General features: G+C 32.2%; 1 protein-coding gene across 2 annotated transcripts; it reads right to left on the reverse strand.

Annotated features, from left to right (window-relative positions):
* Positions 1-3,976: 3,976 nt before the first annotated feature.
* LOC128983705 (tyramine receptor 1) lies at positions 3,977-20,095 on the reverse strand. 2 transcript variants are annotated; one of them, XM_054403107.1, is made up of 2 exons: positions 19,973-20,095; positions 3,977-6,129 (listed from the first exon to the last, which is right to left on the reverse strand). In XM_054403107.1, exon 2 carries the CDS (start codon positions 6,036-6,038, stop codon positions 4,641-4,643), a length of 1,398 nt encoding a protein of 465 aa, XP_054259082.1. In that variant the 5' UTR covers positions 6,039-6,129; positions 19,973-20,095; the 3' UTR covers positions 3,977-4,640. The 2 variants fall into 2 exon arrangements, with proteins under 2 accessions (XP_054259082.1, XP_054259083.1); XM_054403108.1 differs by lacking the exon at positions 19,973-20,095 and adding an exon at positions 8,096-8,169.
* Between the last annotated feature and the right edge of the window lie 408 nt (positions 20,096-20,503).

Below are 20,503 nucleotides of genomic sequence, written 5' to 3' on the forward strand. Positions count from 1 at the left end.
GCTTAAGATGCTCCGATCCTGCTAAAAACTGTTTTATTTAAAATGTATGTAGACCATTTACAGAAAAGGTCATTCATCACGGTACGTGTTCTATAAGACAACTGACTTTGAACACCTTTGAAAAGCTTAAAACAAAATTTAAATAATATTTTGCTTGAAAGTCAGCCTGAGCTACAAATATCCTTTGTGGAACCTCACGCCGAGTTAAAATGAAACACCAAGTTTGGAGAAAGTAATTAAAATGTAATTTTACACCAGTAAACCACTGGCTCTCGTATTCGAAGGTCTCAAAATAAAACGGAATAACTAAACCCCAGGGAGTTCTCTTTACGTTGATTAAGTCAAGTAAGAGTGTCTTAATGAACTTAGCTGTAAATTATGGCTCCCTTAGTCACTCTGCCTTGTAGTGGTAACAAAATCATAATTGCATTACTCCATGTCATCCAACTTAATAGTTTTGCAAGATGTAAAACAAATAAATAATGGATCATTTGTTTGCTTTAACTTTCAAGTTATTTTACATTTAATCAATAAATTCACATACGTTTGTTTAATTAAACTTTTTTTAATGTGTATTTAAAAAATATTACTTTTTTATATACATATATTTTGTAAAATGCTCAATAAGGTTTTATTAATACGTCTTTTTCGCCAATATCATAGGAATAGTGGGAACAATTCGCCCAAGGTTTAAAACACCACTAAAGATATAAAATTTTTCATGGTATAGTTGTTTGTAATGGATATTTCCTTGAAAAACCAATTGATCTTGTAATAATTAATTACTAACATAGATTTTTTTAATACAGAAAAATACCTCTCAAGCTCATTTACTAAAGAAAAAATCCCCTAATATGTTAAAAAACAAATAAAAAAAAACTTATCATCACACGAAGTCAGTACATTTACCAATACAATACTGAACGGCTGCATCACTGCGATATAGTCCTACCTTTTATTCTAAAGTGCGTTACCATTCTCATGATGAACAGAATAATGATTATGCTAATTATAGTTGTAAAGCTGGTGTAAGCCAGTAGATTAAGTGGCAAGAAGCATTATCGAGCGAGGTTCAGTGTACAAGATGCTGTTGACACGTAAGGTCAAGTTACAGCGGGAATTATTCACAAAGCAAGCCACCATCGATTGTATTGAACTATATGACCTTCCTTGCTATACATTATTGCAGTCTAAAATCCTGAGTTAGGAAACCTCGGTTACAAAGACTAGACGATTTCATCAAATAATATCGCATATAATTAGCAAAAGAGGTGAGTATTTTTACTTTGGAAATAAAATATCAAGATTTGTTTAAAAAAGGAAACGTTTTACAAGACATTCACGTTGCCGGCATAGGTATTTTTTTGGGAGAAACTGTCATAATGTTGTTCGTTGTAATGCCATCAAATATTCTAAAAGAAGAAGGCTTATACTTTTAGTGTGATTTACCACATATGTTCTTAATCAGCGGCTAGTACTTCTTGATAGGGATTAAATCGTTATATAAGATTTTGTTTATATTGTACCTCATCTAACATATATGTTATGATCAAGCTTTTATTTATCAACCAAACTGGTCTTTGTATGAAATCTAGTAGATGGGTTTTGCATCAAAGATCAATCAATAAACGACACTGTAGTGGAAGATAACAAGCCAAGGGTGATTTTTTATTGCAGGTAATATAGGTGTGTTGACTGATAGTTTTTTCTATATTATTATGTGTTGTAATATTCAATTATCTTTTTCAATAACGACTTTTAAATTAATAACACTTAATCTTATATTCAGGATTCTTATTGATCCTATTATATGTATACTTTTGTAAATTATTATTTTCCTTATTATTCGATGGCAAAATTAGTTAAATTATTTATATATATATATATATATATATATTGTTTTTATAACAGCTGCAGGGGTAACATCATAGTGGATCTCTGTTATAGTTAAGTAAAATAATAGTATATAGCCACGTTTTTCCGTTGTTTTGTTTTTCTCTGTATGCATGTTTCATCATAAACTATCATTTTAAAATGTTTCTCATTTTAAATACTCAATAATATTTTAACAGAACCTATTGATACTAACAATAAATTGTTCACAAACATGAAATACCCGCATGGTCAACCGTGTAGTCATGTTTTCAAAAGTGCTAGACTTTGCATATAAATAACTTAGCATAATGTAATTATGTTTGGTCATAGTTTAAAATCATGAGATGGTCTTATGGGTTTCAGAAAACATTTTACAAAAAATAAGGTAGGATGAAGTACCAGGGAATTGATCGATTCTTAAAAACTTTACCTCCTAACAGTTATCTACAAAAATCTCCGTTAGGTCTTTTCAGTGAATATTCAAAAGGGAAGGCCAGGTAACAAATGTTGTATGCTACTAACACCCAGAGAAGTGTGCGTCAAGACTCTGCTATGTGTTACCAACTTTAAAACACATTCTCATTATATACGGTCCAAAATATGGTGTCAATATGTGGTAAATTTATACATGGTATATGGTTATATATGGTCAGTATAGTTTACTTTAAGGTTTTGGTACATGTTATTGAGATGTAAAAATTTAATATTAGTTGTAATCAATTTGGATCACCTTCGGGTGATAGAAAATATGCCACGTCTGTTACAAGAATATGAAGTAAGATTTCCTCTCAAGCGAAGATTGCTTCGGTAAAAAACAAAGTTTAAGATCAAAGAGAAAGTATCGCAGAAAATAGATCGAATGACTGCACTTCACGCATAAGCTTTATTTTGTAGGTTTATGTAGTTAGGAGGATTTCATTAAATATGTAAGTCTTATTTAAATTAAAACATAAAAATAACTTGACTCTTTTTGCACTTATAGTTATAGGCTATCAACATAAAGAGGTAAGCAGAAAGAAGTTACGGGATTAATTTGTATTAGTCATTAGTATCAAATTACAGTTTAATGCTTTTTAGGAAAATACATTACAGCTTTTGGCAATCTATTTTTTCAAGATTTAAAATTTGACTAGCCGGTTTAATTACCATTTTATATCGTAGTTTGTAAAACCTACATGATGGCTAAGCTCAGAAAAAACAACCTTTTTTGAAATGGTTAACTATGGCTAAAAGCTAAATTTACAATAGCATGTTCATTTTTAAAGTACCGGGTGTTTATAATGAATATAAAAATGTCCAATTCATCATTCGACGAGCACAAAAGATTAACTGTATTTTGAAGAACATCTATAAATTTATATAAAATTGTAGTTATGAAAATTTTATTTAGCTATGCTATTTAATTAGTATGCCTATTAGCAAGTTCCAAGCCTCGCAGTTAAACGTTAAGTTTTTACCACAGAAAAACGTACCAATTAATTAAATGTAACGCAATAAAATTATCACGATATCATTCTTTAAATATATAAGAACAAATTTAAAGGTACTCAAGTAAAAAAATCTTCTATCATTTGGACTTTGGTTATTTTGTTATAAAGTATATTTACATTATTTGTAACACGAAGGTGTTTTTCGAAATGCAGTTACTAAACCACGACAATGCCTATATTCGTTTGCTACAAGAGTCACAGTTACTGTAGAAACTCAAAATCTGTGGCGGAAGCCTCTTGGGACGTAATCAAAGGACTCTTTGTAACAGAGGGACATCTGATGTTTCACACAGTGTAGACTTGGCAATTGTTTACACATGACCTCACTCAAAGTTAAAATTTTAGGTTTTAGTGGGCAGTAACTGCTTTGTATAAACTGTAAGCTGCAATTAAATTCATAGTAGTCAAATGTATTCAGCCTCAATACTAGGAAATGTTTTCTGTTGTAATAAGGAGAATATTGAACAACAATCTTGTTAATGTAACGTTACGTTTGATTTCAATCGTTGCTACATTATATGTGCAAGTAAGTAACCAAATATCACCTTGTAATCGCAAATTATTATGAATGGGTGAATAAGATAGGAACACCTGATTAAACAGAAAGCAGATTTATTAACAAAAATATGTACAGTAAATGGTGTGCCAGATGAGGGAATGATACTCTAGGGGTGCGGGGCTCACGGCACAACTAGTTTATGTTCCCTCGCTTTTGGCTGGCACACACGACATAGTCTTTGAATCTTAAATATTTATTTGATTTATTAATACCTGTAACCTTATAGTTTCGCGTAATTCATCGCTTTCTTGTAATAAGTTTGTAAATTAAAAATTTTGTAAAATCAAAATTTAGTTGTTAAATAGTCCTAAATGATTTGGTGGTTTTCTTTCAAGTATTAGGAAACATTTATGTTACACCACAACTTAATATAGCTGTTAATGGTTTCTTTCATTCTTCAGTTTGTACTAAAACATTCTAATATTTTCACCAATAAACTATCATGAAAAGCTATCACCTAAAATAAATAGGCTAAAATTTACCTTAAGTCGATAAAACTCTGACACAAATCAATAATTTGCATTATATATCACATAAATTCAACTGGAATTCCCAAAAACACCTGTAGACTGTGAACCTATTAAAAACTTCTATACAACCTTAGTCAACTATTTACATTATATTATAGTTTTTCCTTGACAGTAGTAAAACTAATAAATAGTTAACAAAACAATAAATACATTATAAAGACGTCTTTATATTCTCTTTACAACATATCACGCAGGTGACTTCATGTGAAGCAGCTTTTTGAATGCTCTCCTAAAGTCCAAATTGAATATAGTATAGATTATAGGATTCAGAGCAGAATTAATGTAACCAAGCCATGTGATAAAGTTTACAAAGGTAGTTGAGGGACAGCAAGTGCTGCAAAAGGGAAGAATGACATACATGAGAAAAAAGGGAAGCCAACAGAACACAAATACTCCCATAATTATACCCAAAGTGCGAGCAGCTCTTCTTTCCTTAGATAAAGATATTTTTTGCTTCTCTTCAATGAATTGGTAGACCTGGTTTACACGCTTGCCAGGAAGCATGACATCCGTGTCCTTCTGATTGATGACCTTTGAGTGTGGGGACGAGTCCCCGGCTGTCGTGATAGTGTTTGTTGGAGTACGGCAGGCTTCATCTACATTTACATTTCCACTGGGTCTCCTTTTCTCATCGTGAACATCTGTTACTGAATCTTCGGCCGCGTAGTTTGGGGTCAAATATTTACTTTTCTCTTCTATTGGTTTCTTTTTTTTCTTTTTCCCTTTTTTCTTCTTATCTTGTCTCGCATTACCCGGATGCTCGTTATGATTCGTTTCACTACTCACCGACTCTTGATCCAGAGGTGACTGTCGTTCTTTTACTGAATTGTTCTGCGTCGCAATGGAGTTTTTCACAGCATTGAGTTTGGAAGCTTTCGCCCTCTCGCGCAGTCTACGGCGGGTAGCGACATATATCTCTATATAAACTATAGTCATAATAAGAGCGGGAATAAAAAATGACCCTAATGAAGAGTATATGATGTATCCTTTTTGTGATGTGAGCTGACAAGGGGTGTTGTCGTCGAAAACCTTCGGCCAGTCGTTCCAGCCTAAGAGAGGAGGTGAGCAGATTACTGCAGAAAGAATCCAAACCAGAGCGATCATTATCATGACTCGGTTTAGTGTCCTCTTCTGAGCGTAATTTATCGGGTCTGTGATAGCCCAAAACCTGTCTAAAGCTACGGCACACAAGTTCAGGATGGAAGCTGTGCAGCACATGACATCGCTGGTTAACCACATGGTACACACTAGTTTACCGAACACCCATCGTCCATGCAAAGAGTACGCAACGTTAAATGGAAGCACTAGTATTGCCACTGTTAAGTCAGCTACCGCTAAAGATACTATGAAAAAGTTCTGTACTATCCTGAGTGGCTTGTAGGTAAACACACTGAGAATTACTAATATGTTTCCAACTATCGTTATTACTATGATGAAACCTAGCACTAGAAGCGTGATTAGGGCCTCCCACATTGGTACAGCCAAAGGGAACCCTGTGAAGTTGTCGTACAGGTTTACCTCTTCTTTTGGACATTTTAAATCTGTAGTGGATAAATTACTATTGTTTAAAAATTCCTCGCCCATTAGTGTAGCCAACTGTTTAGAGAGTAGAAAATCTTCATCTTCTCAGGTTTCTGTCAGGTTCATCTTCTCAGGTGTGTTTAATCTCGCAGTCCTGCAACAAAACCAAAATAATAATATAAATTAAACAATAATGCACAATTATACAATTAAAAATCAAATTAAAAATACGATTTGTAAGAGTAAACCTTAAAATACGAAAATCTTGATCCCCCATATAAATGTTGAATTTAACGATTTAAGAATTTCATTTTAATTCCAAATATTTTACTAATAAATTCATTTTTTCCACACAAGAGCAAAATGAAAATTGTTATGAAAGATATGAATGTTGAATTTTACGATTTAAGAATTCCATTTTAATTCCAAATATTTTACTGATAAATTGATCTTTTTTCCACACGAGAGCAAAATGAAAATTGTTATGAAACACTTGGGGTGCAAAACATATAGATTATTACTCTGTAACACTAAACAAAAGTATAAATAGTTGATGTTATGGTACGCAGTAATCTTTTTAGAAGTAATATCAAAATGGGAGAGCTATATTTTTTATGAGAAGGACTGAGAGGTCGTACTTGTTTGCTAAGAACGGTAGCAGCGTCGAGTGTTAGGGAGGCGAGTGGTCCTTTCGGTGGGAGAGGGGGGTGGCGTTGGCGGCATTATGTGATTGGTTCTCCTTACATAAACTTGAAATTTTTGTTCTCATCCATCAAAGTAACTAAGTTACTGAAACGTACCTGGGACTATTTGGTATCGTACCATAACGCTTTCTGATGTATTTGTTTGCTTGCAAAAAATAACAACTTGAGTTTTTTTTTCTAATTCATTTCACAAATCTCTTATATTTACACTATGTTGCACGTCGTCTGAAATAAATAAAGTAGTGTTACAAACAAAAAAAGACACATAATCGACCGCAGCATCAAAGTATATGTGCCAGTAGCTGATACCGAACCTACATACCTGGCCTACTAGTTGGAGACACTATGGTTGCTCACCACATTTTAGTTAACACTGTCTTCATGTTTCCCACCTTTGTAAATATATTTCCATATAGACAGTATTCTATTTTTTCAAAAGAATCCCAAAGGCAAAATATTTTTATGATGAGATTGTTTGGTTGAGTAGGATAAGACAAAATAAAAAAAATATATATTACACCCGTAAATTAGTAAATTACTCTAGATTTACACGTACAAATTATAAATTTTGTGATATGTAGCTCTAAAAGCAAACATACATTGTTAGTTACTTTTGAAATATTGCGGTTTCAAACTGTTATTTTGTACGTCCAAGTTAAAAGATGTTCACTATAATAATTGCACATGCAAGGAAATAAATCCCACTTGACTCTAGGACTGCGAAGGAAACTTGTAAACAAGCTATAAAATCAAGCTTAGAAAAGTAGCTGGTTTACGATTTTGTAGAATATGGCATTAAATCGTACAATAATTAGGTTATTAGTTCGATCACCACTAATTGTTTGGTCAGGCGTATCTTGTCCTATCGGAGAGCCGCAGTTTTGCTCCTCTTTAATCCTTTTTTGTATAAAAATTAAAATAATAATCCCAAATAACTGAATAAGCTTACGATATATAGGCCTATCACTTTTACTTAACCAAAAGTCTATGATATAGCATAAACGGAAAAAAATAAAACCTAAACTTTTAATCCTAATATATCCATAAAAAATCATTCTGGTATTTAAACTGTCATGATAAAGACGTTATGACATTTTGCATTGACGAAATAGCAATGACAATGTCAATTTGTCGATGAAAACTAAATTAACCTAACTAATAGAAACTCCCCACACTGGTAACAGTGGTATTTTAGTCTTATCAACTGAGCTGGCTCACTAACACATTACAACCCTTTTTGGTTAGGTATAAGGGATTACGAATTATCTTTCACGAACAATAATCCAAAATAGTACGTGAGCCAACACACAGTTTACATTCTATTGTAGTGATTCCGCTAATCCAGAGGTCAATGTGGGTGACGGTATCAGCTGAACTGGCGGAATCTCACGTGGTCTATATCCATCGCATGTTTACCTCCACAGTCGCATTCGTATTGCAAACGAAACGGAAATATTGCGGATGAGTAAACACGAGTAACAAGCTCTTTGTAGACGAGCCTCCCTCGCCCGCGCCCGCGCCCCACTTACTGTATTGACACCTGAAACAAGAGTCGCTCGTTAGTCGAACAGTTATCGATATCAAACGTACAAGATACTACTTTATTAACAGATTCAAATACTTCTGTTACGCGATTGCATGAGCACTGTATTTTGGGTTGACTTTGTATGGCGTGTACGCAATTTTTCTATTCATTGAACATTTAAAAAGTTGGGTTATCAAATCAAATGTTTATGTATGTATCGGGTCAAAAAAATGATAATATATTTGCAATTAGCTTGGTAAAACAAAAATACTAATAACCATTAAAAATTTTAATATATTAAAACATATAAAACTGTTAATATATGTTATGTTAGTAACTCTTAGACGCCGTAACAGGCATTATTAGCAATGCAAGGTTTGGATGTTTTTATTTTATATTTTTAAAGGATTGTTTCTAAGTTATGAGAAAGAAGGGAGTTTGTTGTACAGTTTTATGCCAACGTAGAAATTAGTGCTTTGAACAAAATATGTTTTGTGTTTAGGAATCATTAACAAAATTGAATTACGCAATGTATATGGACTTTCAATTGAAAAGTCAAAATACGAAAAGTTTTGTTTTGAGATTGTCAAAGAAGAATGTTTAAAATGTTGTTAAAGAATGTTAAAATGTTTGTTTAAAATGTGTGTTTTTAGGATGGAAAGGTGAGACTTAATATTACTCCCTGTAGAACTGGCCTTGGCAAAGAGATATAGTCCACACACCAACATTTTGGAAATTGAAGATACATTTTGTCTGATGCTCTCAAATCCTCAAATTACAACCGAATTATGCTAGACGGAGATAGATGAACCCATAATAAACAGTTACCAGCAGTCTATATTTTAATTTTTCTGAGAAGTCAAGAAAAAAATGCAAGAACTAAGCTTACTAGAAATGTGTTTGACATGGCTATCTAAACTAAATCTCTCGTCTATGATCATTCCATAAAACTTCTCATATGCTGTTTTGTGAACCTCGGTCTCGTCCAGAAGAAGACTGAACCAACCCTCTCAGTTCTTATAGTCCTCGCCACCCTAAGTTGAGGCAACCAAAGGACGCACTAGATATACGCCGTGCGGCCTTGGGCTGCCTCAAGTTAGGGTGGCGAGGACTATAGTAGAGTTACATCTACATTCTACTTTAGAGCTATCTGCCATAACGTTTGTAATCAATACTCTAGTAGAGTTACATCTTAGTCAAATGAAGATTTATAAGTTGCGTTTTTCAGTCTTTTGCGGGTAAGTTGTCGTCAAAACATTGACTTAGTATTTTGTTTCAGAACAATATATGTGTTCAAGATTGTAAGTATTAGAACTGGATATGGAAAGAGACGTATCGTCGGCAAATGGTGATAATTAATTTTGATGAAGTGGTGCATGAAGGGAGGTTGTTGATAACAATTAGAAAAAGGCACCGGCCAGAGAACAGAGCCCCGCGGTACACTTCTCACAACTGATTTCTCAGCTGAGGGATAGGATCTTAAATAACCAACCTCGTCTGAAAATGGTTTATGTGATAAATAAATGGCTTAACCCAGTTCACAACCAATCTTTTTACCCCCAATGGTGAACTGTATCAAAGGCTTTACTTAAATTGAAGAAGAGACCATCAGAATAGTTACCTTTGTCTAGTTCTCGTATTACCTCAGTTAAAAACATTGCTGATGTGATGGATTTACCTTGCTTATGAATATATGCTTATGAATATATGAATTTATGCTTATGAATATAGCTTTACATTTTTCTAGAAAATTTAACATCCTGTTTAACATCATCTCGTCAAATGCCTTAGAAAAAGCAGACACAACGTTACTACTTAAAGAGCCACTAAGAAATCAAATATTGACTAAATGGTATTATAGGGCTTTGCTAAGTGAATAATTTTTTTTTTGTTTTTGTAAGAAGACAGATATTCCATCATCAGCAGACAACTCATTGTTTAAGCTTCTAATTAATTGTATCCAAGATCTATTCCTCAGTCGTTGGATACAGAAACATTTGAATCGTGTTATTTATGCGTCAATTTGGACTGTTATTCTACAAATGTTACAACTTTTCCTTATATCTGACTTTTGACATATACAGTTTTATTTAGTCTAGACACTTATTAGTGTCACTGTGGCTTATGTCATAACTCTTCCTTATGGTCATCATTCTTCAGAATTGTTTCTGAGGGTTTCATCTTAGAGAATCTTAGCTTTTTTTGTCGGAATTCTCTCTTCTACGATGTGCTGCCTTCGGGTATTAATAGTATGTTAAATGAATTGTAAAATCTTTGCAATGAAAAGAATTATATGTTTTATTATCTTGTTATTTTTTTACGAAGTAAATATATTTGAATTCATTTTAATTCTACCGAAGCAAAATATCTGTTGAACCGGTAACAGTATAATGAGACACAACGACGAAATGTTTAGGCTCATTTGCAATGTTACAATCAGTGCCATACATTACTATAATTACTTAGACCAAAGCACCGAATTCATGTGATATAATGAGTTAAGAAGTACGTGAGTTATATTTTGCCAGGATATATTTAAAATAAATGCTCTTTCAAACAACTTTGGGCCATATGAAGGTAATTCAAAAAATATACTAGTATTCAGTATTCAAGAGGGAACAGTCATATGATAATCTACAGATGGTTGTTTTATTATAAAAAAATATATAAGCCTAGTCAGCTCAAAGTTTTACGGGATTTTACAGAGACACCACCAGATTATTGTATACAGGGTGACCCGTAAGTGAGTTCAAAAAATTCAGGAATATTTTCTTGGGTCAAAATAAAACGAAAATCAACAATAACATTTTTTCCAAAAATTTCACTTTAGCCGGATCATTACATAGGAAGTTAAATGGTAAATAAAGGTTATCTTGGAGTTTTAAATAAAATCAGCCGTTATTAGTTGTTTAAGTTATAACATTTTAAATTGCCTCCATTTAGAAAAAGAGTGTTTTGATATGTTAATTTTTTTCCTAAATTAATACATTATGACTTTATACAATTGTATACCCTGTATCATAAAGATGTCTTAATTTTTTTGAGAAACAAAATTAAAAAAAAACAAAATGGCTTATATCTCGCTAAGGAGGAATTTTTAGGTAAAATGTATCTTGATTTTGCATTTTGACCCATTAAACGTATTCCTGAATTAGTTTTACTTACTTACGGGCACTCTGTGTAATATTAAAAACAATTTGTATTTTATCTATTTTATTTATAAAGTGTCTAGATTTATATAAGTAATTAGATACATTAGTCACTTTATTGATTGCGTTAACTATTGTATTTTAACTAATGTAATATATCTTATTCAAAGACACATATAATTGATATTGTTGATTTGACATACGTAAAGATTTGCACTTGAACCTGGGAAACTAACTGTTCAACCAGTGAAACAAAAATAATGAGCAATGCGATTGCTAACATTGGTTACAAAACTAAATGTTGTCAAATTATAGTCATAAAAAATACTTATCAACTCCAGGATTTACAGTTTATGATTTATAAACTGTAACGGTATGGATATTGAAGCGGCAAAATAAAGATATATCAGCGAGACCGACTTGCTTGCAAAAAATCGGTTACTATTACTACATTGCTAGAATGATTTTTTTTTCGTTTTTTTCCCTAGATAAGTGTGTTTTTTCTGTAGATTATTTTATACTTTTTAAAAGGGTCATCCTTAATTGTTAGTAATAGTAATGACAAAACCCTCGATGAGTTTTTTATAGTTTATTTAACAAAAATGTACATTAATATGAACTACTTTTAAACACAGTATGTACATTAACTACCGATAAGATATTTCACAAAATATATTTGTGTAAGTAATAAGTAACTAAACAACTACACAAATTGCAATTGTGGAAGCTTTTATATAAAACACAACATTATAGCTTTTCCTCATAAATTCATGGTTAAACAATAAATATATGTTACCAATTTTGTTTATTGGAAAATGTTTGATATCATTAGTGACCATCAAACACACACTCGTTTTTTACTATTATTTGATAATTAGAGACTTAAACACTATGAACTCTAGGACATAAACTTATCACAAAGTTTGCTATCTAACTACTATGTAATCTATATGTATAGTTTCTTAAATAGATTAGAAAAACTTTATGTATTGATAGCATAGCTTGTGCAATGACAAGAAATATGTAGGTTACATTATCAGTTCACAAACTAATCCTACATACTAATGTCCTGCGAAATAGGTTAAGGGGTTAAACATTTACAGAACCATTCACAAAATATAGGAATGACCATTTCACTTTTCAAAAAAATTATATTTTTGTGTTTTTAAATGCGATATTTTTAATCGTCTAGCTAGTTGTAATTTACCTTAAATAATTTTTTTATGTTTTTTTTTGTGAAATATTCACAACCTAAACATATAAATACCTAAATGCAATGTACAGTAATAATTACCTAAATACTGCAGAAATAATAATAAGCCGAATCGATATGCACGGTTACAAAATGCTAATAAAACATATTTACCCATTTTAGCAAATTTCCCTATTGGGAAGTAGTATATATATATATATATATATATACGTGATAACTTGATTAATTTTTGTCCGATTTTGATGAAATGGTTTTCTTTTTTTGGCACTCAAATCACAAAGTTTCCCTATTTCTCTTTAAACAATTAAAGAGCTTAAAACAAATAATTTTGTATATTTACGCGTTTTTGTGCAATTAGTGGTTGCAGGGAAAATCAAAAGAAATTTAAATTTAAAATATTCATATAAGTATTGTAAAGCTCTCTGGCCTCTACTCCTCTGTAGAGGTAAAAGAAACTTACGAAAAACTTTCACCAAACAAAATTTACTTCAAAGGGGAGAAAATGTAGCTAGGGTAGAGTACTCACTAAATGGAGGACCTCTAGGATCGTGGAATAAGTGAACACCAGTGCAGTATAATACTATGATTTAATAAGTCTAACTAAATGTGCACACATAAAATAAGTACATAAAATAAAGAGTTAATAAAGAGTAAATAATTGTTACACAGCGATATAATAATAATTGAGAATAGAAAAAAACACAAATACAATTGAAATTAAATGATAGAATATTTACACCCTATGTTTTGAGTTTATTATCTGTATAATGATATGAAATGAAATATTTCCCTTAACACTTAAATGTATTTAAAATATAAGTTGTAAACACTTGCAATGTCCTATCCTAAATCAAACCGATATTTACATACAAGTTAGTTCATCCTTCTGATAATATATACAAACTAAACAAACATTTAAAATACGTGTTTAACACCCTAATTTTCAATTATTTACACATATTTTAAATTGTCTCTATTATTATATACACGTCTATATGTAGTCCAACTAACAGGTTTATTTAATTTGGATTCGATTTGAATCCTGTTTTATTCAAACTTCAAATTGCTCTAGTTTAGGTTGACCCCTTTTAGTTTAATTAAGGGTTAGTATTTATATGAATTTTAACGTAATTCTACTTCATTTACTCTATTTATATATGTTTACATCAATTTACTTTATCTTTCTTATAGTTTATTTATTTCATTTATATATAGGTTTTGTTATATTTTATGGAGTTTTTCCCTCACATTTAAGTTGTGCACACTAGGACCAAATGAGTGAAGATGTTTTGACATACCACAAGACGAGGCAGTTGGGCAACGATTGAAAGGTTCCCCGGGGCGTTCCTTTGGTGCGGGCGTAGACTCCGGGGTTGCTCGCTCGGGACACAAGGGTTGATCGAAGCGTAGTCCTTCCTCTCGTCGTCGGTCGCTCGTCCTGGGCCGTCCTCTTCGGTTCGCTTTGGTCCTTGGTAGCGTGGTAGTGTGCTGGTAGCCTTGGGTCTTGAAGATAGCCGTGGGGTTGTTGTGTCCTCGTGGTCTCGAGTCTGGTCGGGATCTTAACAGGCGCTTCAGACTATCCTGTTTTGAGTCACTGTCATACTCGATCCTGGACTCCCGACGGTTTCTTCTTTGAAGTGTTACTTCTTCAGACCTCTCCAAGACTGATTAACCCTTTTCGTCTCCAAGTCCTCCTTTCCCTCCTTCGATGTTTGGTTCTTCCCCCGATGTCTTCGGGAAACGCCTAACCTCCAATCATCGGTGGAATATCTTCGATCATCGTCCTCATTGGCTTCTCCCCTCATGTCCAGCCTCCAGAGGGCGTGGTGCTGACCGTAAGTAAAATAATTTCTTTATGCATGTATAATTTCTTGGAATCGATGGGAACAATATTGTTTCTCGTCGATTGTTCCCATCGGTTACAATTTCTTCTACGATGCATTCCAGATCGAAATTCAATCTATGCCTGGCTTGTTCTCAGCCAGGTCTTTGCCCATGAGAACGTGACCTGAACCTGAGATCTTGCGATCATCTTAATTTTTTATTTCTATGAGGGGTCAGCGAACGTTTTCTATTGTTCATGAGTTCTTAAAGAAAAATGATTTAATAAAATCAATTTAAAATTTCCATATGTTTATAGTATACTTTTATAGTAATAAGTAAACTTTAATAAGTAAACTTTTGTAGTTTGGTTATTTAAGATACATGTTGATCAAACATGTCCAATTTCTTTACTAGTAATATTTTACTAAAATAACATACTTTACTTCCCCCCCCCTTCCTTGTAACAGCAAACCTAGGTACTCGTTAAACCTAACTTTTAAACCATTTAAAAATATTTAAGTAAGAATCCAATCAGGCAAATGGAAATTCGCTTCGTCTGCAGGTTTGCTGCGGCGGGTGTATTTTACTCTGTATCAGTAGTCATAACTTTTTTCTTTGTCATTATGTTTATTTTTGTCTTATATTTAAAGAATTTGCTTTTTAATGAGTGACTTTGTCACTAATTGGCCCGTGATAAAGTGACCAAGTTTAAACGTTTGAGCAAGCCCGGTGCTATGGTATGAAAGTCTTATATATAGGTCTAATCCTAGAATAATTTAAGAATACAATGTAAAAAGTGTAGGATTATTAGTTAAAAGCTGGATTTGAATATGATAAATTTAAATTTAAATTTAAATAAATTTAAAATTGGCGTTCAGACAACCAAGCAATAGTATCGACAGTTTATTTTTAAACCCACCTGATAATCGTATCCCCATTATTTATGACGAGACCTAGCTAAAATCACCGATATAATGATAAGACAACCTGGAAGTATTATCACCTGTATTACACATGTTAAGACAACCTAGCTAGTGATACCACTACAGGTTGTCTTATAATTATACTGGTGATTCTATCCAGGTTGTCTCAGCATAAATAATGTAGAGGGTTATACTACCTGGGAGCCTCAAAGCAAAATATACAGGTTATACAAGTCCTGCCAGCATATTGTCTTAATATTAACTCAATATTAAACTAGTGATTCACTAGTTTAATATCACTAGTGATTCACTAGTTTAATATCACTAGTTAATCACTAGTTTAATATTGAGTTAATATTAAGACAATATGCTGGCAGGACTTGTATAACCTGTATATTTTGCTTTGAGGCTCCCAGGTAGTATAACCCTCTACATTATTTATGCTGAGACAACCTGGATAGAATCACCAGTATAATTATAAGACAACCTGTAGTGGTATCACTTGTGTTATATATGATAAGACGGCCTAGCTAGAGTAATTTATGTAACGATCTGACAGTTGTATCGCAGATCTAAAGCTAACTCAACCTGGTAGTAGTATAATGTCATTAAAACTTTGCAGTAGTTTTCCAAACTTGATGTTGTTAGTAATCTTGATTGTTTATAAAATATTACTATCAAATAAAGGATACCTGCCAAGTTTTAGGACAACCAATTAAGCTACAATTATTGTTAATTCAACTTATGCGGATGTGTATCCTTACAAATTATCATTTTAAATGATAACAGTAGCATGTTGTGTAGGTATATATCAAATTCATCCGTAAAATCATACAATAGTTGTAAACATCCCTACCATTTTAATCAAGGGCCCTTTGTTAATTTACAAGCACTGTATTACAGTTGGTTGTGGAGGGTCAAAACACAAGAGAACGTTGTTAACTTAGAATATTGTGTAGTCTAGTTACAGATAGCAGTGAATATACCTATACATATTCAGTTACAGACATTTTAACTTTTAATATGACTTAATAGCTACACAAAACATATCCATACATTTTATATTTAAATTTTTCACGCTACATACATTCGTTCCAATCTGCCATAACCAACCGTATGCCATGGCCTTAAAGAGATAGCAATGACTGTGTGAATTAGAATATGATGTCCAACACACATTATACAGGTTAAATGTTTTAGCCATATATTATTGTTATTTAAGATGTTTATGATTCTCAGTTTCCATGATCGCTTATAACGGCAATCGCATAATGCTGATGAGTACCTTTAATCTCTAAATATTGAATATGTATGCGCACGACCATCGTCTATTTGTTAAAACTTTACTACTGCAATCAACATATGGTAATTAATTCTTGTATAGTTCTAAGAGGTAGTTAGATTTTCGTAGTAATTAATTAATTCTCAATTTTGGTTCTAGAGTTGTGTGTGAATTAGGGTATATTTCGTGTTAAGTAACATAAGTTAAGAGTAACAGTTAAGTACAGAATTCACATTAAATATTAGAAGTAGCAGCTACAGTCCAATTATAATTTAATTGGACAACTTTATAATTTAACAAGGTTGCACAAATTAATAGCCATATTTTAATTTAATAAACGATACTCATTTCAATCGCAGTTGAATTACTGTAATTTGAACTATCCATAAACTGTATTTCCAATTAGGGCAATCCTTACACTTAAATTAAGTTACAAAAGATATCTAAGATGATTTTTTTTCTTATATAATCTCATCCCACTTTAATTTAATTAAAAGAAAGGATATTTTATACGTCAAAGAACATTATTTAATTGTTATAGAAAAGTATGCCTTGTTTAAAATTCTTGTCTTATTTATGAAATAAAAATATATATTAGCCTTAATTATTTTCAGGTACGTTTACAGCTCCGCACAGACACTTTGTGAAAAAATCATAATCTGGTAATGCCCAAGCAGCCTTAAAACGATATATAAATCTATAACTAAACTGAATAGGAATATTCATAATTGTAATGGTTAAATCGTAACAATACCCATTAATTTGTTTTCTTGATTAGGGGTTGCCAGTATTTTTTGTTAGTAATAAAAGTACGAAAAGTTATTTTGGTGTTTTTTTTTTCTGTTTAGCTGTAACTATTAGTTAAGGCTAATTAAAGTTTTGATTATAAATAATTATTAAAATACGAGAAAATAAAACCATGCAAAATGCTTTCATAAGGGAATGAAATTTCACATTGAATGAGTAATTAATTCGCAATAGAATGGCATTTGCTTGAATTTAAAATCATAGAACGTCAATAAAAGCTACAGTTTAAGCTAAAAGCCCTATTACACTGACATCAAACGGTTGATACTCCATAACACGCAATGTACGTTTGACAGGGTTGAGGACTTTATAAAGTAAAATACTTGATTTGCACTGCATGTACGAGTATAGTACAGCACCAATATATATTCTCTAACCACACATAAGCCAAACATGATGGCAAAATTGTTTAGTATATTTAGACTGTATGCTATTTTACACTAGACGTAGTATGTAGCTTTTTTTGGTCTTTTCACCGAATAACCCTCCACGAGATATTGGGCATACTACAACCTGTTATAAAAAAGGTGAAATCATCACTTGTTGAAATAGTGGATGTTCTTAAAGAGTAGTGTACACTGTTTTTATTGAGGGTGTGAATGAAATCTTTATTCTTAAATATACTTGTTTTAGTTTATATTTTTAGGGTAAACTTTAGACTTAAAATGATTAATTACACCTATATCTAATAATTAATTTATATTTTACAAATTTTTCGACAACACATATTTTGCCGGGATATGATGCTTTGGATTGGCCCCTACGCCCCACGTTCTAAGGCAAACAAGACATCAGTTACCTCTTAAGCAATCAAGTTTACTCAGTATTTCCTTAAAACCCACTTAACAGTATGTAATACTGTACATGAAATATCGGATTTATAAACATCATAAAACATGATCAACATGTATTTTTATAATCAATAACAATTTCTTTAAAAATCATCTACAAATCTCCGTAACATATTTTTTTTTATTTTAGTACCCAACAGAAATTAAGAAATTCAAAACCACACTTACAGAAAGGTGTGTTTGAACAAATATTTTGGAAATATCTTATACAGGTCAAACTGTTTTTAATTAGAGAATAAATCACTTTAAGGTAGAATAATGCCCTTGATTTGTAGAACAAACAAGTTCTTGCACTTCTTTTTTTAGGTTTTTCTAGTCAAATAGTTGATAAAACGACAAAGAAGTCTCCGAAATAAGGTTACAGCCTGAATATTTGAAAAGTATTCTAAGAAATAATATAGGTGGTGAACTAAAACAATGTGCAATTCAAATAAGTACGTTGGTCCTTGTATGTGTCATTCGTAAAGTACATTCCCTTTGGAGAACCCTTTTTAGCACTTTATGCAGACCTACTATTGTAAGTAATATAGTCAATAGTAATATATACGCTTTGACTTAAAGACGCAAAGTAGAAGTGCTCTTATTGTACATTTCTTAAATTAAAGATGTGTAAAAAATGAAATATGTGTAGCGTCAAGCTTGGCTTTATGGGCCTAGTTTTTTTTTCCTATGACGCTAGGCACGAGCCTGGGATTGTTTTTCACATTACTTCAGTCTAGACCTAGGGGTTGCGGCATTATCACTTAGATAAAATCCATTGGTGACTTGGCGGGGATCGAACCCGGGACCTCACGGACTGAAGTCCCGTGCTCTAACCCCTACGCCTGCTCGCTCCCCTACGTAGGCCTATTAAGAGAATAAATAGTTTACAAACCACTTTATGTGTATTATTTATTTTTAATATATGACCTAGGTGAGATTCCTCACCAAAAGGTTATTTTGGACTAGATCTAGAAAACCGGGTTTCTGTTTTAGGTAAAATGTCACTCCTACATGTAAAATACTTTCAATCTTTAAAGATCACTCGCGCTTTAAAATTATTTATTTGTTCACAAAACAGACGAAGCGACGTCACTTACAACTAACTGTGTACTGTTTCTTCGGAAAAATATTAATAAAAGATATAACTTTAAATTTAGATATAGTCGCTCATTTTGTCAACTATAACGAATATTTATACATGTAGAAGAATAACACGCACCATAATTCAACTCCATTTCAGTTCGGTAATTAATCTTAGAATTTTGAATTGTACGATTTACCTTTTCAGTTTAATCCTTAATAGAGCTAGATTTTTTTCTCTTAAGACAGTGCTATTCATGTTATACTAGCTAACATATTAATCTTTTTACCTAGCACTCTAATTAATACTAAGTTTATTATCACATATTGTTTTCCTACCACAAAGCTATCTAAATGTGTAAAATAAATTTTCTTTTATTAAGTGTAGCAGTAAAATATTAATTATTATCGTCTTTATACGATATTTTCCTTTCAAATGTGTGTAAATGCCAAGTTTTAATTGACAATTTAAATTTAACAATTGGTCTAGATAATCCTTATATTTACTAAGGGAAATACAACCGAAAGTTTAAAATCCCACAAGATTAAATAGGTTTATTTTCTTACGCTTTATAATCACTTACCAGAAATTAAGTTTGAATCTGAGGGGTTATGCTACCATTAAATTTTATTTTTATGATATTTACAAATACTCACTTAGTGACATTTACAAGTTGGGAGGAGCCACCTCGCGAGCCACCGCACTAGTGTGTACAGTTGTAGTGTACTGGTGTACCAATGTACTCGCAGTGACATACTCACGCACACTGGACACCCGACCACGACGCGCCTCTGCCGCCCTACCCGCGCAGACGCACACTCTCCATTACTAAATTAATTCCTCACTAAAGGTTAGCTTTCAAACTCCTCTCTTTAGCAGCAGCTTATCAAGAAAATGTTTTACGCGATTCTCTGTTCGTCTAAATCACGTTTATTTTAACCTAAACAATTTTCACATTAAGAATTTTAAGCGGTAAAAAGTTGACATGCTATTTGACGGATTAACTACGTCCATCTTGAATCTTTTTGCAGTATTTTGTTATATATTTTTGCAATTAATTAAGGATACATTTGGAGTGACAATTATATAATAGCCCATGCTACAATTAATCATTAATTCAGAGTAGTTAAAGACATTAATAGTGGTATTGGTATTTAAAGTCGTTAATATTGTGTAACGAACCTCTA

Source organism: Macrosteles quadrilineatus, unplaced genomic scaffold, assembly GCF_028750875.1.
Source record: "Macrosteles quadrilineatus isolate MER2022 unplaced genomic scaffold, UCM_ALF_1.0 Scaffold_1__1_contigs__length_201487025, whole genome shotgun sequence".
Classification (NCBI taxonomy): domain Eukaryota; kingdom Metazoa; phylum Arthropoda; class Insecta; order Hemiptera; family Cicadellidae; genus Macrosteles; species Macrosteles quadrilineatus.

Coding starts and splice junctions, on each gene's coding strand:
- LOC128983705 (XM_054403107.1), bottom strand. CDS start 6,038: ATGGGCGAGGAATTTTTAAACAATAGTAATTTATCCACTACAGATTTA.